This window comes from Acinonyx jubatus, chromosome C1, assembly GCF_027475565.1.
Source record: "Acinonyx jubatus isolate Ajub_Pintada_27869175 chromosome C1, VMU_Ajub_asm_v1.0, whole genome shotgun sequence".
NCBI classification, from domain to species: domain Eukaryota; kingdom Metazoa; phylum Chordata; class Mammalia; order Carnivora; family Felidae; genus Acinonyx; species Acinonyx jubatus.
The window spans coordinates 124,561,668-124,586,969 of record NC_069381.1 but is presented as its reverse complement, the minus strand read 5'-3'; the positions used below and the strand labels follow the sequence as shown (position 1 = coordinate 124,586,969).

The window sequence follows — 25,302 nt, the reverse complement described above, 5'->3', positions numbered from 1 at the left end:
CACTGCTTTGCCTAAATGTAAGTTATAAAAATGAATTTCTAAAAAAAATGATGCATGCCGAGGAAAAAAATAAGTTTAAATTATTCTAGATTTAGATAATAAATTTGAATATGAAAAATGAAGCATCTAAAATAAACAAAGGAAGTATATAGCCTTTTGAAAAGAAAATAAAGATTGAGCTTCCAGAATAACTTTCTTGGACTCTTCATTAACCCAATCAAACCAAGATAATACATATGCAACTGGCCCGTTAAAAATAAGAATATTGTTAATTAAAACTTGGAAAGAAAAAAGACGTAAAAAAAAAATTAACTTTTGCTGGACACTTACATGACGAATGTTTTTAAACACGGTATGTGGTTTAATCCTTAACAACCGGGAGTGATACAAACTGTTATTGGTTTTTAAGGTATTTAATATTTGTTTATTTAAAAAAAATTTTTTTTAGTATTTATTTTTGCAGAGAGAGAGAGACAGAGACAGAGACAGAGCATGAGTGGGGGAGGAGCAGAGAGAGAGGGAGACACAGAATCTGAAACAGGCTCCAGACTCTGAGCTATCAGCACACAGCCCGACGCAGGGCTCGAACTCACGGACAGTGAGACCATGAGATCATGACCTGAGCCAGAGTCGGACGCTCAAACAACAGAGCCACCCAGGCACACCACAGAGCCACCCAGGCACACCATTTAATATTTGTTTATTAAACAAATAAATAGGTAGTGTTTTAAAACTGGAGATATCTTAGAACAAGATAGAAATACTTTCCTTTTCTTCTTGTCAATCAGTGATATTGGAACCACTTAACTTTTTAACCACTTTTGTGAAGTATAAATCGACATTTAAAGGGTACATTTGATAAGTACATACCCACAAAACAATCACCAAAATCAAAATAATGAATTTATCCATCACCTCTCAAAGTTTCCTTATGGCCATTTTTAGAATATCCATTAAAAAATGAACAGATAAACAAACTGTGGCATATCCATGCAATGGAACACTACTAAGCAATAAAAACGAATGAAGTACTTATATACATAACAAAATGTATGAATCTCAAAATAATGAGGCTGAGAGAATTCCTTCTTACAAAAAAGTAAAAATAAAATTTACTCAAAATTTTAAAAAATGCAAACCAATCTATTATTATTTGCTTTTAGAGATTAAAACAAGGCTCAGAAAGAAAACAGAGCTTGTACTAGCAACACTGTTAGTAGGTGGTAGTGTTAGAATATAAATCTAGTTTCATTGGATTCCAAAACCAAGGTTTATACCACAAGATCTCAATGCGAACTGCATGCACCAAAACAAAATTAGAAAAAATACACTCTTGGTTTCTAGCATTAGAATGTTCTGTCCTAATACTAAAAATGAAGAATGGAATACCTAAAAAATAGAATTCAGTTTTAAAAGAATAAAGCAAAAAGGCTAAGGCCTATCAAACAAAAACATTAATCTTGTAAATGATAGCCACCTGGCAAAGAAATACAAGCATGGACAACAGAGTTAACAGAATCCATGTTTGAAATTATCAAGCAAACATCCCAACACCTAACTCTATGATTATTAATCAATCCACTTCAAAATATAAAAACTGGTGACAAAACTTTCAAGTAAATCCTTGCCTCTTGAGAAGCAATACTAGCCACTTATATAAAGAGAAAGTCCTCTGAAGAATAACAACTAAAAACTGAGTGCTTATTGTGAACTAGAACTGTATTCACTTATCATGTGCTATTTCATTTAAAATTCACAATTATCTTGGGGCGCCTGGGTGGCTCAGTTGGTTAAGCATCCAACTTCGGCTCGGGGAATGATCTCACGGTTGGTGGGTTCAAGCCCCGCATTGGGCTCTGTGCTGACAGCTCGGAGCCTGGAGCCTGCTTCGGATTCTGTGTCTCCCTCTCTGCCTCTCTCTCTCTCTCACAAATAAGTAAACTTAAAAAATAAATAAATAAATAAGTTTTACAATTATCTTAATGATAACCTCAATATGAAGGAAAAGCATTTGATAAAATATAATACCTCTTCATTAAAAAAAACCCACAAAAACTCAAAACCAGGAACAGAAGACAACTTACCTTGATATGATAAATGATACCTCTATTAGATACCCTCAATGATTATTATATGCTTTCTTCCTGATACTGAGAACAAGAGAAAGTATCCATATACTAATCACACTGCACTGGTGGTACAGTACAATAAGGCATGAAAATGAATTAAAAAGTGTAAAGGTTAGAAAATCAAATTCAAACTCTCTATATTAGCAGATAACATGAGTGTGTCTATAGAAAACTCCAGGCGCGCCTGGGTGGCTCAGTTGGTTAAGCATCCAACTCTTGATTTCAGCTCAGGTCATGACCCCAGGGTCGTGGGATCTCTAGCCTTCCACTGAGTTTTGGGCTGAGCATGGAGCCTGCTTAAGATTCTCTTTCTCCCTCTGCTTCTCTCTCCCACTTACATGCCCTCTCTCTCTAAACAACAAGAACAACAAAACTCCAAATAATCTACAAACTACTAAAAGTAGTAAGTGAATGTACTTAGATTGCTAGATCCAAAATCCATATACAAAAATCAACTGTTTCCACATATCAGGGCAAAAATTTTTAATAGAAAAAAAAATTTTTTTTGAGAGAGAGAGGGCAAGACAGGGAAAGTGGCAGAGGGAGAGAGAGAAAATCTTAAGCAGGCTTCATGACTCACCATGGAGCCTGATGCAGGGTTCAATCTCAAGACCCTGGGATGATAACCTGAGCTGAAATGAAAAGTGAGACACTCAACTGACTGAGCCACCCAGGCCCCCTTAAATGGAATTTTTAAAAATGCCATTTGTAACATTTAAGAAATTACAAAGCTTTTGAATTAAATCTAATAATAAAAGATATGCAAAACCTCTACATTAAAAACTATAAAACACTGATAAGGGAAAGTAAAAGAAACCTTAAATAAAGTGAGAAGTATTTCATGGTCATGGGACTCAAAATTGTTAAGATGTCAATTCTCCCTAAGTTGATTTATAAATTCAATGCAATATGAACTGAAATCCCACCAAGATTATTTTGTATGTGGAAAATGAAAAGCTGATTCTCAAATTTACATAAGAATGCAATGGGCAGCCAAATAATCTTGAAGAACAAAGTTAGAAGATTTATGCTACATGACAGAAAGACCGTAAGTTACAGTAGAATAGTCTATTATTAGCACAAGGATAGACAAAGAGACTAATGGACAGAATACATAGCCAGAAACAGACCAACACACATATGATCATGTGATTTAGAACACAGATACCACTGCCATTCTGTGAGGAAAAAGCAAGTCTTTTGAATAATGGTGTTGGAACACAGCTCCATCTCTTTATATAGGGAAAAGAGAATCAACCACTTCCTCATACCAAACACAGTCAATTTGAGGTGGATCACAAACATAAATGCAATAGGTAAAACAATAAAGCTTCCAGAAGAAAACGTAAGAGACTATTTCTAGGACAATGGGGTAGTTAAAAATTTCTTAAAAGGGAGACAAAGCACTGTCCCCATAAGATAAACATTAACAGACCAGACTTTATTAAAATTAAGAATGCCTATTCAACAAAAGGCATCATTAAGAAAGTGAACAGATGAGCCATAGACTGGAGACTGTGACCACACGAGGAGAGGGCTCTTGGAAGCCTGTATTTGATATTTCTCAAACTCTGTCCCATGGGCCACCTCTTGTTCCTGATTTTGCTTTGTACCCTTTTACTATAATAGCTTATAGCTATGAACATGGCTATATATATATGTGCTGAGTCCTGTGTGTCCTCCTAGCATATCATCAAACCTGGGAGTGGTGACAAACCAAATGTTAGGGATTATGCGGAATAAACCACAAGTATTATACACTGTTGGAGGGAATATAAACTAGTTCAGCCACTGTGGGAGACAATTTGGCAATATCTACTAAAGCAAAAATATATTTCTACCATGTGGCCCAACAACTCTACTCTTAGAAATTTATCCAAAAGAAATTAAGAACCTATGTTCACGAAAGACTCATAAGAATGTTCACTTATTTGTAATAGCTCAAACTATCAACAACTCAAATTCCATCAGCAGGTGAAAGGACAAGCAAATTGTGGCATGTTCACATAATAGAATATTACAAAGTAATAAAACACACACACACAAATACTGATTCAGGTAACAATATGGATGAATTCACACGTGGTAGTTAAAAAAAGTTCAACACAGAGTGGGAATGATTCCATTTAAACACAGGGGCGCCTGGATGGCTCAGTCAGTTGAGCAACCGACTTCAGCTCAGGTCATGATCTCGCGGTTTGTGGGTTCAAGCCCTGCATTGGGGTCTGTGCTGACAGCTCAGAGCCTGGAGCCTGCTTCAGATTCTGTGTCTCCTTTTCTCTCTGCCCCTCCCCCACTTGTGCTCCATCTCTCTCTCTCAAAAATAAATAAATGTAAAAAAAATTGTAAACGCAAAAGAGTATGGGCGCCTGGATGGCTATGTCAGTTAAGTGTCCAACTTTGGCTCAGGTCATGATCTCTCAGTCCATGGTTTTGAGTCCTGCTTTGAGCTCTGTGCTGACAGCCCAGAGCCTGGAGCCTGCTTCAAATTCTGTGTCTCCCTCTCTCTCTGCCCCTCCCCTGCTCATGCTCTGTCTCTCTCTCTCAAAATAAATAAACATTAAAATTTTTTTTTAAATGTTAAACACAAAAAAGTAAGCAGAACATAATTTCATTTATGAGATTCAAAAACTGACAAAACTAAGCTATAGTGATAAAAGTTAAAAAAGAGTTACCTGGAAGGGAGCAGTGAGCTATGCTATCCAATACATCTGGCTATTTAAATGTAAATAAATTTATCAAAATTAAAAATTCAGTTCCTCAGTTGCATACACATTTCAAGCACTCAATGGACATAGTATTGGACAAGAGAGCTAGAAATGTACAGTTTTACCTTCACAGAAAGTTCTAATGATCACTACTGTTCTAGGATGATGGGAATTTTTCATACTTTGATCTGGATGGTAGCTACATGAGTTTTTAAACATGAAAAAACTCACCAAGCTGTACATTTAAAATTTGTGCACTTTATATATAATTTATAAATCAATAAACAAGCAAATAAATGTTTTTTAAATGACTAGGAAAAAACACGTACAGTATATATAACAAAGGGTTTATATCTATCTAAAATATGAAGGACTAATACAAATCAGTAAGAAGAGGTCAGAAACCTAAATGAAAAATAATAGGCAAGTCAAAGGAAAAGATGGCCAAGAAACATACTAAATGATGCTTCAGTTCATGAAAAATCAGAGAAAACAATTTAAAACATTGAGATAATACTTTTGTCCACCATACTGTCTAAAATTTATATGACTGGTAATATCAATTGTTTATAACAAAATTAAGTATGAATGTAAGTACCATGAGTGCAAGAACCTTACTGTCAAGTTTACTGCTAAATTCCCAAGTTATAGAACAGTAGTTGGCATACATTAGGCACTCAATAAATATTTGTGCAAGGAAGAAAACAAGAAAGGAAAGCTGAATAGAGAACAATATTTCCTTATTCCTATACATTCACCATTGACTAGAGTATAAAATAGGTACAGCCTTTTGAAGAGCAATTTCATAGCTTGTATATCTGCTTATCTAGCAATTCCATTTCTTATTTTCTTAAGAAACACTCAAATGTGAACACACAATGTGAGAAACTACAAGAATCTGTACTGTAGCACTGTAATAGCAAAATCTAGCAATAACATCTATTGTGCATCAAGAAGGAAATGGTTAAATAAACTATGGCTCTTCTATGCCATGGAATAGTAGACAGCAATTAAAAAGAAATGAAGTGGATCTACATGTACTGACATGGAAAGATCCCAAGACATATTAGGTTAAACAAAAAGTTGTTTAATGCACACATTTAAAAACAAACCAAAAAAAATCCACAAAACTATGTATCATATGTATACACATGTATGTACATCAATGCATAGTATCAGGTATAAGAAACTATAACGCAAACCAGTAATAGTGGCTACTTCTAGAGATGACAGTTGAATTAGTGGGTAGTGGCTTTTACTTCTAAACTGGGTTTTTCACAATAAAACATACCCACATGTTGTTTATGCAAAAACAACCCCCAAAAAACTATTGCTCTACCTTAGGTGTTGTGTTGTTTCTGTTCTACTTCCTAATGTTTTAAAATGGCTTCACTTTATTTTTGAACAGATAAAACTAATCATATACGGGCACCTGGGTGGCTCAGTTGGTTGGGCGACTGACTTCGGCTCAGGTCATAATCTCACAGTTCGTGAGTTTGAGCCCCATGTCGGGCTTTGTGCTGACAGCTCAGAGGGTGGAGCCTACTTCAGATTCTGTGTCTTCCCCTCTCTCTACCCCTCCCCTGCTCACACTCTGTGTCTCTCTGTCTCTAAATAATAAATAAACGTTAAAAAAAATTTAAAAAAAAATAGTCATATAAATAAAAAGATTTTTACTTTTGTTCCTCCTCTCCTCTTTTTGGATTTTATTTTTTAAAGACCTGTGTACTCACCACTTAGTTTAAGAAATAACCGATCACCTTACCATAAGGAACTACTATTTACCTAAACTTCAAAGCATTTCTCAATTTCAGAAATGGAAATACCTGAAAGCCCCCAATAGTTAATTTAGATTTCAAATCTTAGATCTTTGAACAAAGACTGCTTAAAGAATTGCTCCTACCCAAAGCAACCATTTCCTACTAGGATGAAGATACGAACAACAAAATAAAAATAATCAAAACTTACAGAACCAGTCCATATCCTACCTGGGTCACTGGAATGTAGAGTGGTTCTCCATTATGTAGCAGAGTGAGTTTTCCATGCTGATGTAGTCGTCCTTCTGGTTTTAAACTTGCTGTCTCCTTAGGTCCTCCTTTCTTGCCACTCTCTTGTCCATTTCCTTTAAGTTCTTCAGTATCGCTTAGGCATTCAAAAAATTCTTCTTCACTGTCACTCCAAGAATCCCAAGATTTTCCAACCTCTCCCTTTTCCTTATCAGTATCTTTTAGATTATCTGGCCCCAGCTGGTCTCCAGCTTTTCCAACATCCCCTGGAAACATATCTGAAGTATTTGTCTTTCTCCCCTCATCACGGGCCTTCTTTCTTTCAATACAACAATTTAACATCTTAAGAAAACAAAAATAACATTTGTATTTAAATTAGTTACAGTTAAATAAAAACCTATCCACTTCTTCAATATTTAATTTGCCTTCCCATTCCTTCCCTGGACCTTCTTGTGAATGACAGTAACTGTAAGTAATCTACAGTAGCATGATGAGAATAGTATATAACCCATTATTACATTTAGTATTAGAATAAGCTCCAATTAAATTAAGACCATATTTAGATACTGTCATTGAGAAATCTTTACCTGTAGTTTCTGATGCAGTAAACAACATCTTAGATCTGGGGGTCCACTTGCTAATCTATCAAATAAAGTAGTGGGAAAAGTTAGTTTTAGTAAAATGGCTTCAGGTATGCAAATTTCTTTGCTACTATAAATTTTAACCATAGTGATAAGAAATCAAAAGATTTCAACAGGTAAGATAATTGAAATGAAGTAAGACTAAAAGATCAAAATTTGTTTTATCCTTCTAGTCCACCAACAGCGAATATATTTTTCAAAGCTTAATAGCAAACTAGTAATAGCTCTCAAGTTAAGAGAAACTTAAAATGTCTCTAAATCCACCTCAGGAAGTAGCTAGGATACAGTGTTTCACACTATACAAAACAGATTATATATTCAGTTCTCAATTATTATTCTCAATATAAAAAACCACTGATCTCCACCTCTCTTTGCCAAGGGGATCTTAAACCACCTCTTCTACACCACTAGGTTTCCAATAATCAGCCAAGAGATAATCCAGCTAAGAGAGACTAGCAACTGACACAAGTATAAATATTTTTGGCTCAATCACCATTTCATATTACTCATATTATAATTCTGCTTTAGTATGGGTAGATGAGCAGTAACTACCTATGCAATATCGAAATATTTGGTAGCTATTTTATTAAGTGAAATGTCAACATAAATCCACAAAAAATTACAGGCAACATTCAATATCTGAACTTATGAACTCTAAAGATGTTTTCTCTTCACCTATAAAAATATGTTTACTACAGAAGACTTAGAAAATACACAAATCTATAAAAAACAAAAATAAAAATATAATTTCACACTCAGGGAAATTTCTGTTAACATTTGGCTTTATTTCTTCCCAATTATTTTTCTATAAATATAGATAAACAAAACTGAAAGCACTTAGTGTACACAACACTATAATCTACTTTCTTGCAAATATTATGATCATTTTCTATGTTAGCAGATTTTTGGAAAAAACTTGTAATAGGTCCATAACTTTCCATTGTAGACATACATTATGATTTACACTACTCTTTTATGTTTGGTACTTAGGTTGCTTCCCTTTTTTTCCCTATTATAAATCTGACACAATGAACACCTGTGAATATAAATCATGTTCAAAGTTTCTTACCACTTTCTTAGGGCAGATTTCCTAGAAGAGGAGAATTAATGTATCAAAAGTATAATTCTTCTAACAAACAAAAAGCCTACGTATACAAACAGAAATTGAAATTATTACCCTGGAATCAGAAAGTTATTTTCCCATCTGAAACGCATTTCAAGAACAAATTCCTGCCAGAGGTGTGCCACTCCCTTCAATCCTCCATGGTAGAAATTGATCATACAAAGACACAAAGCCAACTTGTACGTTAAACTGTCAGATGGTGCAGATTTGAACTGATTGTAGAGATTCTGAATTTAACAAAGCAGAAACAAAGAAAAACTTGTTAACAACATATGTGCAGGCGTAACCAAAAACTGGGAGTTTTTAATACTAAATCAACCTATCCTACCAAACTAGCTTTTATCAAATGTTTAATACATTACTGCCTTAATTGTTTTTAGGTAGTCCCATGTTTTTAAGATTTCTTCAAGGACCAAAAAAATGAGGCTGTAGTTCAGTGAAGCGAAAGTCAGAACTTTCCATTTCTTCTGTGGCATCTTCAAGATGTAATCCAAACATGTTGCTTTAAAAATCTTTTAATTATAAATGAATATAAACTTATTAATAAAACCAAACACACAAAATCAGAACTAAAAATAAAAAGCCTGTTTTTCCTCATTTCATGAAATCTAGTTCCCAAGAGTAACTACCGAAAATAGTTTATCTCCACACCTGTCCCTTAAACATCTCATTACTCAATTTATCCAAGACTTGGATAAGAAACACATGAAAATTTTACTTCATTTTATACAGTTTATTTCATTAGTTCTCCACTCACTGTCTAGTTTTGAAAGAGAAGAAACTGTTGCAAAACATCAAATTGTTAAGTTTACAAAAAGTCTACAATGAAAGAAATCCTACAATCATGCACAATATATTTATTTTTTTCACTGTTTCCAGAAAAGCTCTTACTACCCAAAATACAGATCAATGGCCAATGTAATAGGTCATAATCTGAGTGGAGGCCATGATGTCTACTCAAATTTTCCTAAGGTGATTTTTAAAATACAAAGATCCAGGGCACCTGGAAGGCTCAGTCTGTTAAGTGTCCAACTTTTGATTTCAGCTCAGGTCATGATCTCATGGTTTGTGAGATACAGACCCACATCAGGCTCTGTGCTAAGAACATGGAGCCTACTTGGGATAGTCTCTCTCTCTCTCTCTCTCTCTCTCCCCCTCACTCTCTCTCTGAGCCTTCCTGCTTGCTCACTCTGTCTCTTAAGTAAATAAATTTTTAAAAAAGGTTAAAAAAATAAAATAAAATAAAATAAAATAAAAAGTAAAATAAAATGATCCTTATGCCACCAAACTGGCAATAAAGCAACCTCTAGAAATTCAATACATTTTAAATATTTTAATATTAAACTCCAACCAACTTACATATTCTTCACTCTCTGATAGAGGATTATTATTATCTACTGCAGAACTTCCATCTAATGGTTTCTCAGAAGCAGCATCAGGGAATAAGAACTTAGAAGGAAAAAAAAACACATTTCAACCAAATTTACTACTTTGTGTATATTCATAACTCATATAAATACTATTTTATTTTTTAATGGTTTTGCTGTTAAAAATGGAAATGTTCTCACTGTACTGGCCTGTGGTTATACACTGTATCAAATATTTTTTGTTTTTCTTTGAAAATACAGTTTCAGCAATTAGCCAATTTTGGAAATCAGAGATTTTCCTCCAATGTAACCACCTGGATTTGTAAACTAAACAATGCAAAACCAAAATTTCTTCATTATGATCCAAGATCATTAAATCTCCTTAAAAGTATTAAAGACAAAACATAAGAGAAAAATTTTAAACATCCATATATTCATGAGGTTCCATGAAGTTTTCCACTACAATTATAGTAAGAACAGCTATCATTTACCATCCATGAGTTTTCATACATGAAATATTAAGAGTATGATATTTAACACCATAACTTTACAAAATACCCCTTGAAAGTGGGAAGCTGCCTAAACCTGTAATGACCAGTTTATCTTTTCAATGTGGTTTATGTGTGTGTAGGAATAGTAAAAAAAGCAAAAAACAAAAAACAAAACAAAACAAAAAAACAGTGCATATGACAGCCAAGCTAAATAACTAGAATAAAATCTCTAAGGATATATTCTTAAGAAGGGCCTTCTGTGCAAAAATTTATTTTCAGTCCTTTTACTTTTCAGTCTTTTTTACACTGTTCCTCCCAAGTGTTTTGTGCTACTGCTGACTTGTGATTCCTTTTACTATGCACATGTTGCCACACATTACAGATCATGCCAAGACATTTTTTTTTTAATTTAGAGGAACTACTATGTACCAACTCTCACTACCAAGTACATTTCCAAACAATATCCTACTAATACCATTGTGTGTTACTGCCCACTTCCTACAGATATACAAACTGAAAATGTGGTTAAGAGGCTCATTCAGATTAATGGCAAAGATGAGATCAACATCAAGTTTGCAAGTCCTGTATTCTCTTCTTTCCACTACTCAAAGGTTGTTTCCAAGATGGTCTTAATGCAAAAATAGCCAGAAGTATTATTATAACTACAATTATAATAAGAACAGCTATCATTTATCAGAGGCCTATTATATGCCAGGCGCATAACAGAAGGTCCTTTAATCCTCCCAGCAAACTCACAGGGTTTTATTACCCTCATTTATAGATGACGAAACTGAAATTAAATGACTTCTTCAAAATTATATAGTAAGTCAGGATTAAACCCTGGTGGGCCCAGGCTGGGCCTGTTCCACCACTCTATACCTAACAGACACCTAAGCTCCTTCTAGTACTTACTAAAAAGTTTCTCTAGACTTTTGTTAAAGGAAGTTTTCAAAAATACAACTCTGATGTTGACCTTCTGCTTAAAACAGTATGAAACTGCAATATAAAGCCCAGTGTTTCAGTATGGCGGGTTACCTGCTATCTCTCCAGCCCTTGTTCCTGAAAAGCACCCTACAATACATCAAACTGCTCAATATGCTTTCTCACATCTCTGCTGTTTCTCTCTTTCTACAGCCTTCTCTTCAGGATGCAACTCACATGCCCCTCTTTATGATGCCTTCCCTGATTCCAACTGCCCAGGTAGAGAAATATACATCCTCTACTGTGTTCTCACAGCCATTATGCCAGGCTTCTCCCGTGCAACAGTGGGAATTCACTGTATTCGGAGACTTTGTTTTACTCATTTTATATTCCCAATCCTGTGCTTGCCACATAGAAGGAACTGAACAGATAATGAAGAAATGAATATGCACACAGACATACAAAGATACTACATTTAGTTACCAAGAGAATAGTATTGAGGACATCATTATTCAGTGGTGACTCTTCTACACCTCTATGTTTTCGTATTTTCTTCTTTGCAGTATGTACCATATTTGAAACTGATAATTTATGAATTGGAACCGGTGCTGGCTCTGTCAACTTTGACAAAGCATGAGTTATATCAGCAATTTCTATAAAAAGAATAGAAACAAATACACATTATATCACCAACCTTAGCAAGTAAAAGCGATGAGCAAACAGTTGATTGTATAAAATATTTTAGTCACTCTTTTCACTGGTGTTATATCATCTCAGAATTCTAAAATTTTAATACACATATTCAGCTTTATATGCATCCATGATTGACAATGGTGTAACACAAATCATTTCTCCCCAGAAGTTCAAAAATAAACCTTTAAAAACCCTGCTTTACAAAATATCTTACATTTTTGGTAGAAAGAACTTATTAAAAGTGCTTAATGTTTTAAGCTCAGGGTATAACCTGGAGAGAAACAGTAGCAGTCTAGTCCATCAAAACTTCCTTTTCCAACTTCATTCAAATGTGAAAATAGATGAAAAGTTGCCGGAAAAATGTGCCAAGGAAAAAGGGTTAGACATTTGAAAGTAACTTAAAAAAAAAAAAAAAAAAAAAAAGAAAAGAAAGTAGGTCACCTCTCCCTTCTTCCTCAAATGTGGATCGTCCAAGAATCTCATCAGTTGACTCCTTTCGACGGCAAATTTTAAAAAATTCAGTGACAAAATCACCTACACAGAAAAAAATGTTACTCATCTTTGACTTAACTAAAAGAAATCAGTTCTACAAATTAAAGTATGTCTTTTCACAAAAGCTAGAACTAATATGTGGTAGAAAAATAAACCAGTTTTTCCACCCAAGACAAAAATTAATCCTATGTCAAAGGTAGCCTTGTTCTTCCTTTCTCTCCATGTCCTAGGATATAAAAAAAGTTTTTCCTCAGAATTCTTTCTAGAATGAAAGGAAAAGTAACTGCACCTAAAAATATTATGTACTTACTATGTACCTGAATAAGATAAATAATATCTGTTCTGAGTTGTAGAAGTAACAAGAATATTACTATATGCACATAATGTCACCCTAACTGCCACCCTTCTAGACCTCTGAGTCCATTAAAAAATTAAAATAAAAAGAAATTCTAAAGATATGTTTCTAGAAGATTAAGAAATTAGATAGTATAAAATTATTTTACCTTCAGCTGTATATTAATGGTAGACTTTATGTCATTATTATAAAGGGGAAAAGATTTGATATTTTCTAAAGAGCTGCAGTAAGATGTTTGTACAAAAAATTAGTGTTTAACCAGAACCATCAGTACTAAAATTCCTACACAATACAAGATAACAAGGACATCTATGTTTTAGAATTCACCAACTAGTTCTAAGTAAATCTAGAACACTTTCTGGACTTCTTCAGAAAAGTAAGATAATCCTATAATTCAATTATATAAACTACATGATTCTAGTCAATTATATATGACTATAGAGTCCTATAATCTAGTCATATAAATGTATAAAATCAAAGAGGTTGGGTGGGATCATGGAACAATAACTTAAAATGAGAATACATTTTTTAAAATCTTTTAATGTTTTTTATTCCTTTTTAGAAAAAGAGCATGAGCAGGGGAGGGGCAGAGAGAGAAAGACACAGAATCCAAAGCAGGCTCCAGGCTCTGAGCTGTCAGCACAGAGACAGGGCTGGAACCCAGGAACTGTGAGATCATGACCTGAGCATAAGTCAGATGCTTAACCGATTAAGCCAACCAGGCACCCCTTAAAATGAGAATACTTAAATTCTAAGGTCCTCTGCAATTATCAGAAGTCAGTGGACGAGGAACAATAAGAAACTAGGAAACAATTTAGTAAATAAGTTTAACAATTTAATAATTCAATGAATAAGCAAGAGAAACTATTGAGCATTTACTATATAAGCACTGTATTAAATGTGATACACAAACACACTTGTGCCCAATCATATTTGATCCTCTCAAGACCTCTATGTATATACTGTGGTTATCTCTATTTTACTGAGAAGAAATTAATGAAACTTGCTCAAACTGACAGACCTAAGACTTAAAATAAGGTCTATCCAATTCTAAAACTCTTAATATCAACCCTCTACCATCTTCCTAATACCCCAAGACAGATTCACCAATGGAAGGAATTTTACCTTATACATCTTTGTATTCACCATTCTATAAATAGCAAAACATGTCAAATGCTAGTTAGCATTTAATGAAGAGCATATGATTAATTTTTTGAAAATCTTTATTTATTTTTGAGAGAGAGAGAAAGACAGTGTGATCTTTATTTTTGAGAGAGAAAGAGTGAGTGGTGGAGGAACAGAGAAAGAGGCAGACCCAGAATCTAAAGTAGGCTCCAGGCTCCAAGCTGTCAGCATAGAGCCCGATGCAGGGCTCGAACTCATGAACCATGAGATCATGACCTGAGCCGAAGCTGGAAGCTTAACCAACTGAGCCACCCAGTCACCTCTAGCATATGATTAATTTTAAAGAACCCCAAAAAATGATGCTTTAGAGAAATGCATTATTACTGTCATCAGTAAATATGTAGTAACTCCATTTGTTGAATGGTAATATATCAGGTTATACAGAGTGAACTGGCTTGGATGAACATGGAAATGGAGAAAATATTTTCATGTGTACTAAATGTGAGAAAAAAATGCAAAGACACACTGAGGAGAGATGGGTTCAAAAGACTTCATCAAAGAGATACACCTACCAAAATAATAAGAGAATGATAATGCCAGATATGGGATACAATAATATTATTTCAATGGCAAATCAACATTTTTCAAAGTATTTCTAGTATTTCACTTGATTTTCAAATAAGCCTATGAGACGTACAGTATTATTTACACCTCTTTTCCTCTATCAGAAAACAAGTTTGCAGACGTGGTCCAACTCTATGGAGGGGCTCTAATTAGACTGTCAAATCAGTATTCCTTCCATCATATACCACAGGTCCAGAGGATGACAAAACACAGAAAGTGCTGCACTAACAAGAATGGAAGATGCAAACTGCCACAAGAGGAAAAAAAGGGAGTGACATAAAAGCATTAGAAGAATAAAACTCAGATCACGAGAAAACATCCAAGCATTCTGAGGTATAAACTGGTTAAAGCTAAAAGATGAGAAAGAAATCCTGCTAGTGCTATTTAAGAGTAACTAGGGTGTGTTACTGTTGCCAAAGATTTCTTTTACAGTGATGTTACCCGAGATCACACACAAAAAAACCCAAATATACCCTTTTGATAGGTGAAATAAAGTATAAAGAATACATTCAGTCTTCCTAATCCAGAAGACAGGCAGAATGGTGGGGAAAGAACATAATTTCAAGAAAGTAACAGAAGTATGTCTTACCTAGCAAACACTGAGGATTATCAGCTTTTCGAACTCTAACAGACCAATGGGGAGCCTGAATAGGATCCAAATCACTAAATGCAAAACAATAAACGGAAGATCCTAATTATGACAATCTGCAACTCATCAATTTATCAAAATGCAGTCTAATTAATTATATAAAATGACAAGCAATCCATTTTGCCTCCCTTAAACTTACTGTTACTCGGATGCATAAAGTTATTTGGATAAGTTTTAAAAAATATATAATCTTAAGAAGTCAAAGTTTATAGACAAAAAAGTACAAAAGGAAAAACCACAATCAAAACAGAATAATCAAAGCACACATGTGAAAATTATTCTGAACAGGCAATATACTCTGATAATCTAATAAAACAATTAATTTTAGGAATACTAAAAAAGAAACAAGAAACAAGCAAGTATGCACAATCACCTTCATCACTTTATAACAATATTAAAAACAAAGACCACAAAAATTTGCACAAGATCAAAAGTGCCCTATTTTCTCAACTAAATAGATTACTGTGCATACACTTAATGGAATACTATGCAGCAATTTTAAAAATAACAACACAGACCTATATTTACAGGCATAAGAATGTAAAGTAATACACTAAATAAAGCAAATATGTAAACTTAAACTTTAAAAAGATATACTCCCACACAACTACGGAATCATTCTGCTGTACATGTGAAATAGAATGTTACATATCAATTATAACTCATTTTTTAAAAAAAGGATACACCCCAAAATGCTATTTTTTAAGTAATAGGTTTCTATGTAGTCCTTATTTTCTTCTCTATACCCATCTAACTTATCTAATTAAGAAAGCTCATGTAATTTTTTTAATATTAACAAACACAATACATTTATTTCAGTTACAACAAAAAAAGTGTCCTACTTCTCACTGTTTGCATCATGCATGAGAAAGCACTAAAATGGTGTTCCTCTTTCTCCACATTCTTCCTAGATAATACCTGCTATAATTTTTTAGTTGTTTCCATCACACAAGAGTACATGACTGACATGTTTTGTTACTTATGACATTTAATGATCAAGTATTACTCCTGCACATTCTGATGACCATTATTTCTTAAAGTATTTCAGGAAATGCTTCTAGCCAGCTAAAAAAATTCAAAAGAATTATGCACTGAATCCCTGCTTAGAGAATCTGCTTAGAGACATCCTTGCTAAAACAAAGTAAGACTAAGATTGTTTGGGTGGAGGGGGAGTTAAATAGGCAGTGGGAATTAAGAAGTATACTCGTGATGAGCATAGGTCATGTATGGAAGTGTTGAATTACTATATTTAAACTTGAAACTAATATATATGTTAACTGGAATTAAAATAAAAACTTAACAAAAAAAGATTCTTCATTATTCCTGAGCTAAAGATCACATCCCCAAAGTCAGCAGCTTAAAACACATCTCTAATATATATTTAATCAGTCTAAAAAGCAATCTTTAAAGTAGAAAAATCAACTAACCTTATCAGAAGCTGATATAAAGAAAAAGGAAAGTTGCTAACCACCTGGCAGTTAATTTATTCTACTGAATAAATATAATACTCAATATAATAACTCTTAAATACTTACGAATAAACATCATTATCCACAATGATACCTTCAGTCAGGTGAGGCCATGTAGTTGCTAAATGGAGTTCACTAAAATAAAACATAAAATATACCCAAAAGCTTTGATATTGTAGGTACATCCTCTGACTCAGCAATTCTATTTCTAGAAATGTATTCTAAGTAAATAAACAGAAATGCACATATAATTAGGTTAAAAGTGGTGCTACTTACACTACCATAAAACAGCAGACAACTAGTTTTGCACACCCATATGAAGTTACTATCTTACACATATTAAAAACACATGCTAGGGGCACCTGGGTGGGTTCAGTTGGTTAAGTGTCCAACTTCAGCTCTGGTCATGATCTCACAGTTTGTGAATTCCAGCCCTGCGTCAGACTCTGTGCTGACAGCTCAGAGCCTGAAGCCTGCTTGCGATCTGTGTCTTCCTCTATCTACTCTTCCCCCCACTCATGCTGTGTCTCTCTCAAAAATAAATAAACATTAAAATAACTTTTTAAAAAAAGAACATGCTAGGGGCGCCTAGGTGGTTCAGTCAGTTAAGCATCCAACTCTTGATCTTGGCTAAGGTCGTGATCTCACAGTTGGTGGGTTCAAGTACCACTATGGGCTCTGCGCTAACAGTGTGGAGTCAGGTGGGATTCTCTCTCTCTCTCAAAACAAATTTAAAAAAAATACAGAAAACTATAGTTTTCAGGAACTATAGAAAGCTTATGAAAGAAATCAAAGACACAAAAAAATGGAAAAATATTCCATGCTCCTGGATAGGAAGAACAAACGTTGTTAAAATGTCAATATTACCCAAAGCAACCTACATATTCAATGCAATACCTATCAAAATACCAGCATTCTTCACAGAGCTAGAACAAACAATCCTAAAATTTTATGGAACCAGAAAAGACCCCAAACAATCCTGAAAAAGAAAACCAAAGCAGGAGGCATCACAATCCTGGACTTCAAGCTGTAATACAAAGCTGTAATCATCAAGATTGTGCCAAGTATGGTACTGGCACAAAAACAAACACTCAGATCAACGGAACAGAATAGAGAAACCAGAAATGGACCCACAAACGTATGGCCAACTAATCTTTGACAAAGCAGGAAAGAATATCCAATGGAATAAAGACAGTCTCTTCAGCAAGTGGTGTTGGAAAACTGGACAGCGACATGCAGAAGAATGAACCTGGACCACTCTCTTAAACCATACACAAAAATAAACTCAAAATGGGTGAAAGACCTAAATGTAAGACAGGAAGCCATCAAAATCCTCGAGGAGAAAACAGGCAAAAACCTCTTTGATCTTGGACGCAGCAATTTCTTACTCAGCACATCTCCGGAGGCAAGGGAAACAAAAGCAAAACTGAACTATTGGGACCTCATCAAAATAAAAAGCTTCTGCACAGCAAAGCAAACAATCAGCAAAACTAAAAGGCAACCGATGGAATGGGAGAAAATATTTGCAAATGACATATCAGATAAAGGGTCAGTATCCAAAAGCTATAAAGAACTCATCATACTCAACACCCAAAAAACAAATAATCTAGTGAAGAAATGGGCAAAAGACACAAATAGACATTTCTCCAAAGTAGACATCCAGATGGCCAACTGACACATGAAAAAATGCTCAACATCACTCATCATCAGGGAAATACAAATCAAAACCACAATGAGATACCACCTCACACCTGTCAGAATGGCTTACATTAACAATTCAGGTAACAACAGATGTTGGCGAGGATTTGGAGACAGAGGATCTCTTTTGCATTGTTGGTGGGAATACAAACTGGAGCAGCCACTCTGGAAAACAGTATGGAGGTTCCTCAAAAAATTAAAAATAGAACTACCCTATGACCCAGCAATTGCACTACTAGGTATTTATCCAAGGGATACAGGTATACTGTTTCCAAGGGGCACATGCCCCTCAATGTTTATAGCAGCCCTATCAACAATAGACAAAGTATGGAAAGAGTCCAAATGTCCACTGATGGATGAATGGATAAAGATGATGTGGTGTGTGTGTATGTGTATGTATATATATATATATATATATATATATATATATATACACACATACATACACACATACACACACATACAATGGAGTATTTCTTGGCAATCAAAAAGAATGAAATACTGCCATTTGCAACTACGTGGATGAAACTAGAGGGTATTTATGCTAAGCGAAATTAGTCAGAGAAAGACAAATATCATATGACTTCACTCATATGAGGACTTGAAGGCACATAACAGATAAACGCAAGTAAAGGGAAGCAAAAATAATATAAAAACAGGGAGGGGGACAAAACATAAGAGACTCTTAAATATGGAGAACAGATGGTTACTGGAAGGGTTGTCGGAGGGGGGATGGGCTAAATGGGTAAGGGGCATTAAGGAATCTACCCCTGAAATCATTGTTGCACTATATGCTAACTTAGATGTAAACTATAAATAAATACATACATACATAAATAAAACCACATGCTATATATAGTAGCCAAAAATATAAATAACCCAAATATCTATCAGCTGATCAATGGATAAAAAATGCGTTATCACCCATACAATGACATATTATACACCAATAAAAAGCAATGAAATACTGACTCATGTTATAATATGGATGAACCTCAAAAACATATTGCTCAGTGAAAGAAGTCAGACACTGAAGGCCATATCTGCATAACACAATTTATATGCAATGTCCAGAACAGGCAAGGTAGACTGTATCTGCCTAGAGCTGGAGGGTCTGGGAGATTGAGGGGATGAAAGTTAAGAGGTGAAGGGTCTCTTTTTGGGGGTGATAAAAGTATTATGGAATTAGAAAGAGATGATTACACAAATCTGTAAACACTACAAACCACAGAACTGTACACTTTATGTGGTGAGTTTTATGGTACATGAATTGTATCTCAATTTTGAAAAAATCATTTTATAGATCAAAGGTTAACAAACTTTTTCTACAAAGGACCAAAGGGCAAATATTGTAGGCTTTTGGAACCATGCAGTCTCTGTTATACTCTTGTTTTTTCTTTAAAAACCTTAAAAAATTTAAAAACTATTCTTAGTTCATTGGCTATACAAAAACAGGCTAATGGTCAGATTTGATCCACAGGTCATAGTTTGCTGACCTCTTCATATATATAAATATTAAGTTTCAAAACGTTTTCACAAAAAATTATAAAGAATACAAGCCACAAAAAATATAAAGGATGACATATATTTATAAAATATACAAACATACTATGCAAAAAGAGAGTTATCGTAGCAGGCCTAATACTTAGAAAAGGAAAACCTGCAAAGTTCTCCCTTGGCTTGGCATTGGGAACTTGGATTTTGGGAAGGTTCCTACCATTCCTTGACAGGAGTGGCCCACTGTGCCTAAACTACTGGTGCAAAACTATGGTTTATGCTGAACACCTGCTTTCCTTCTGGTACATGGAGAAGGTGCCTACATGACCATCCCCAAATAAACACACCATACACAGAGTGTCCAATCCGCTTCTCTGGTAGACAGCCTTTCACACACATTGTCACAATTAATTGCTAGGAGAATTAAGTGTGTCCTATGTGACTACACTGGGAAAGGAAGCTTGTCCCTGGCTTGTTCTGGACCTCACCCTATGTGCCTTTTTCCTCTGCTGTTTTTTGTATTGTATCTTTTCAATGTAATACACCATAGCCATGAGCACAACTAAATGGTGTGAGTCCTCCAAGCAAATCAGTGAACCTGAGAGTGGTCTTGCAGAGACTAAGCTGTCATCAATGACCACCTATAAGTAGTGGGATTATGAATTTAGTGAGTATTTTAATTCCTGTCTAGATTCTGAACCCACTTCTTGGAGAGTCAAATTTGGAGAATAAAGAAGCCAAAAGAGTCAATTACTTTTATTTCTCTGATCTTTAGTGGTGCTCAACCGACTGGCAACTCCAGTCTGTACCCTATATTTTAGAATTCAATGTGATAACAGGGCCAGAATTCCACAACTATGTAATATAATCTCAGTTAATAACTGGCCAACAAGCCACCCTTGGCTCGAGACTATTTTGAGCTGGGTCCTATAAGGTTCCCAATTAAACCTCTGTGTTATCAAATACTTCTTCAGTAAGTTGATTTTTTGCTTGAGTTAGAGTTGACTACTACAGTTTACAACCAAGAAACTTGGCTGGTAAACACATGATTTTTGCCTTTTTTTTTTGTTTTGACATGTTTTCTAAATTTTCCTTACTGAGCATAAATTTATTACTTTCATAATAAAATTCTAAGGTTAAAAAAATGACTAGACAGTGTATGATATTAGAGGATATGAATGGTAAGTTTAAAACTCTAAGCTCTGAAATAATTTTAGGTATTCACCTCAGATTCAGTTCCTAAGCTTTTATGACTAAGTCCTCTCCTTTCCTTCTAACTATAAAACAGTTTCTCTGACAGGGAGAGGACACTAAAAAAAAGCCTCATTTCCTCTTCCACCTCTTCCACCATTCTTTGCAAAAGCATAGTGCCCACAGTATTTGCTAATCACCGTGTGATTTAAATGGCCTGCCATATATACCACCTTACCCCCAAATTATTTTTGTATTCTTCTTCAATCACCTGTTTCTCTGATGGTTCCTCGTGATTTAAAATATTTAAATATTAAATTTAAATATTAAATTTAATAAATATAAAATGATTTAAAATAGAAGAAATATTTAATAAATAATTCCTTCACATTTTCATGATCAAGTCAATTTTATTCTCTCTCTCTATAATTTTCTCTAGCAAAATCTAAATGAATGAACCTGTTGGAGGGCCACAAATATACCATTTCTCCCTTGCTCACTATGCCATGATGGCATAGTTTCCTAAGAAACTGGAGTTTCCTCCAGTAAACTGACTGAACTCTCCTGCATCAAGGCCCTTTACACAAGCTCTTCATTCTACCAGGAATGGTCATTCTCTCTCTGTGCCAGCTAACTCCTCCCTGAGATGCTTCCTTTGAGAACACTTTCCTGATGGCATCCCAATCCGAACTAGCTCATTTCACTATTCTTACATCTTGTCCCTTTCCTTCACTGCTTGTAGTTGTACATTTATGTGATTATTTTGTCTATTTCCTCCAATCAGACTACAAATGCCAAGAAACCAAAAACTGTTTTATCTACTATATCTTCCTAATTCAGCATAGTGTTTGACCCATGTAAGTATCAATTACAAAAGATACTTATTTTATCTTCTCTCTTGAGTGATTTTAAATTAAAAGTATTATCATTTCTACCTCTATGCAAGAGTACTAACAATGTATGTATGCGCCTGTGCGGATGTGACAATCTCCCCCACAACAACATGCCCCTCACGAAGAATCTCCTCAATCCCTCCCTGCAAGAGGAAAAGAGGAAGCACAAGAAGAAGCGCCTGGTGCAAAGCTCCGATTCCTACTTCATGGACAAGAAGCACCCACAATGCTATAAAATCACCACTATCTGTAGCCACGCACAAACAGTTTTGTGTGTTGGCCGCTCCACTGTCCTTTGCCAGCCTACAGGAGGAAAAGCAAGGCTTAGATAAGCATGTTCCTTCAGACTGAAGCAGCACTAAAACCACGCTAAATCATCATGAGGGGAAAACCATCCCAATAAACACATTTTGGATACAAAAAAAAAGTATGTATGTGTGTATATAGATTTTTTAACTAACCATATACTTTAAATAAAACAGTTTCTAAATCAGCACTGTTTATATTCTCCAAATATTTTACTCTCAGTGATTAAATTTTCCAAGTCTTACATTTTCTTATATAAAATTTTCTTAAATTTCAGTGGCTCTTCTAGAAAAGCAGTTGGGTAACCTAGAGGTCACTTTGTAGCTCTTAGGTCTCAACTTGTACATCTGGAAAATGTGGTCAGGGAAAATGTAAACACTTGTTAATTCTCAGTGACGAATAGGTGAAAGTTTGTAATATATGATTTTCTCTGTGCTTTTCAATATATAAAATGTTTACCAAAAAGTAGGCCAAGAATCACTTCTATAAGGAATAATCAATAAATGGTATTATACACATTTTATGTAATATTTTAAAGCCTCTTTTAAGAAATTTTTTTAAGTTTATTTATTTATTTTGAGAGAGAGCAAGCAAGCAGGGGAGGGGCAGAGAAAGAGACAGAGAATCCCAAGCAGGCTCTGCACTGTCAGCATAGGGCCTGACACAGGGCTCAAACTCACAAACTATGAGATCATGACCTGAGCTGAAATCAAGAATTGGACGCTTAACCAATTGAGCCACTCAGGCGCCCCAAGCCTCTTTTATTTCTTCAGTTACAGAGAAAAAAAGCAGATGGGCAGATTGTTAGATGTAGATCTGTTTCCGGTACTATACTCATTCCAAAAGGCTATGGTATTACAAAGCACAGTAAAATCAGTATTAATATAAACAGTAAATTCCTTAATTCAAATGATATATTGAAACTCCCACCTTATAGGATCTTCACAGGCACCAAATGGTAACTTGCCAAACTCCAGGCCTCCAACTTCTCCTCCTACAAGGGCATCTATATCTAAACAAAAGAAATAATATTCCATTATTCAGCAAGAAATGAAGAAGTAAGTATTTAATTAAGTTAGCTCTTTGGGAGATCATAGATTTAAATGTGCCTATATCAATAGCATATATGTAGACAGCAGCCTAGTTAAAGACTTCCCCCTAGAATGTTACAATAAAAGAACACCTTGGGGCGCCTGGGTGGCTCAGTCGGTTGGGCGTCCGACTTCAGCTCAGGTCATGATCTCGCGGTCTGTGAGTTCAAGCCCCGCATCAGGCTCTGGGCTGACAGCTCAGAGCCTGGAGCCCGTTTCGGATTCTGTGTCTCCCTCTTTCTCTGACCCTCCCCTGCTCATGCTCTGTCTCTCTCTGTCTCAAAAAGAAATAAATGTTAAAAAAAAAAAAATAAAAAAAAAAGAACACCTTTAATTCCTATTTATACAGTGTTTAATTCAAGCCATGCATTCTACATTTTACCCTTTTGAAATATTCCTTAAATATTGCTTGAGAGAACATTAATCTGTAATTTTTTTTGCATTTTCTAAAAATGTGATTAATATTATCTATATAAAAGATTATCCAAGTATTTAAAAATTTAATTACCAACCTACATTCATCAGTTTTGCTGTCAATTTCTGTAAAGCAAATTAGTTATCATTAATAAATTTTTATTTCAGTTGATAGTACATGGAAATACTTGAAGTTTAGCAAAGAATTTCCTTTCTGTTATGAACAGTATCTGAGATGAGAGGAGAATTTAGAGGGTAAATCACTCCCCTTAGCTCCACCCCTCTTAAAGAGGTAATAAACACTTCTAAAAGACATCAAAAGGATTTATTTCTCTTTGAAATAATTCAGATGGCTGCTTTTCATTATTCGTACTACACTGGAAATTCCTCAAATTAAATTCTATTGTTATGAATATTCCCCAGTTTTGCTAAAATCATGTTTGACGATTACCTGTCACCTAACTAAATTAATCATTAAATATGGCTCAATTACTTGATTCAGTAAATTTTCTCAAGTCAGTTTCATTCCATTTTTCCAACTAACAAATACTTATAATAAAGATTACAATGACTAGCTTTATTACAAGATGTGAATTTTTAAGAGCTTCACAATGTATAATAAGCATATTTTATAAATAAGCTAAAAATTTTGTACCATAACTGTACAATAGTCTTAATTCAATTAAACTCAGAAGCAACACTATGGAATGAAAGGATCATGGGATGTGGAGTTTGACCAATGTTTGAAAGAAAACTTTATCACTTGTGACCTTGGGCCAGTTACCTATGTTCTCTAAGTTACATATGTTCTCCAAGAAAGATAATACCTGTCTCATAGATAAACGATAATTACATGAAATAACATATAAAATGCCAAGCACAATGTCTGGTCCGTATTACATGTTCAAATCCTTTCCTTCCCTTTATATGAGAAAATGTTAAAAATTTATATGGCCTTCAATTCACTGAGGAGTAAGATAAATATATTGGTCCTCCCCATTAAAAAAAACTGGCAAGAGAGGCGCCTGGGTGGCTCAGTGGGTTAAGTGTCTGACTTCATCTCAGGTCATGATCTCACGGCTTGAAGGCTCACGAGTTTGAGCCCTGCGTCAGGCTCAGTTTTGACAGCTCAGAGCCTAGAGTTTGCTTCGGATTCTGTGTCTCCCTCTCTCTGCCCTTCCCCTGCTCACTCTCTGTCTCTCTCTCTCAAATAAATAAACATTAAAAAAAATTTTTTTTTACTGGCAAGTAAACATTAACAAAGTCCTTTTTGGCAACCAAAATTATAATGCTAACATTCTGGATCTTGGGCTTCCTCTTAGATCATCAACAGACTATACTATCTTGGGAAATATTTAAAATTGACTAATAATAGAGCAGACTTTGAAAAAAGGAAAAGGCAGGCAGGAATTGAAACTT

The 25,302-nt window shown here is 34.7% G+C and overlaps 2 protein-coding genes across 8 annotated transcripts in view; one reads left to right on the top strand and one right to left on the bottom strand.

Annotated features, from left to right (window-relative positions):
• The window catches only part of RAB3GAP1 (RAB3 GTPase activating protein catalytic subunit 1), a 151,467-nt gene that overhangs the window by 67,855 nt on the left and 58,310 nt on the right, over positions 1-25,302 (bottom strand). For all 7 annotated transcript variants that reach the window (XM_015073021.3, XM_015073022.3, XM_053214965.1 and 4 more), the window contains 9 exons: positions 23,309-23,390; positions 16,860-16,928; positions 15,265-15,338; positions 12,521-12,613; positions 11,870-12,039; positions 9,967-10,056; positions 8,662-8,834; positions 7,431-7,485; positions 6,826-7,185 (listed from right to left, as the gene is read on the bottom strand). In XM_015073021.3, the coding sequence (XP_014928507.1) occupies positions 6,826-7,185; positions 7,431-7,485; positions 8,662-8,834; positions 9,967-10,056; positions 11,870-12,039; positions 12,521-12,613; positions 15,265-15,338; positions 16,860-16,928; positions 23,309-23,390 (1,166 nt within the window). The remainder of the gene's footprint in view (positions 1-6,825; positions 7,186-7,430; positions 7,486-8,661; positions 8,835-9,966; positions 10,057-11,869; positions 12,040-12,520; positions 12,614-15,264; positions 15,339-16,859; positions 16,929-23,308; positions 23,391-25,302) is intronic.
• On the top strand, positions 22,144-22,654 carry LOC106975682 (40S ribosomal protein S27-like). The gene has a single exon (XM_027055899.2). It carries the CDS (start codon positions 22,144-22,146, stop codon positions 22,402-22,404), a length of 261 nt encoding a protein of 86 aa, XP_026911700.1. The 3' UTR covers positions 22,405-22,654.

Excerpts from the sequence above, each read along its gene's own strand:
- LOC106975682 (XM_027055899.2), top strand. The coding sequence starts at position 22,144 with ATGCGCCTGTGCGGATGTGACAATCTCCCCCACAACAACATGCCCCTC.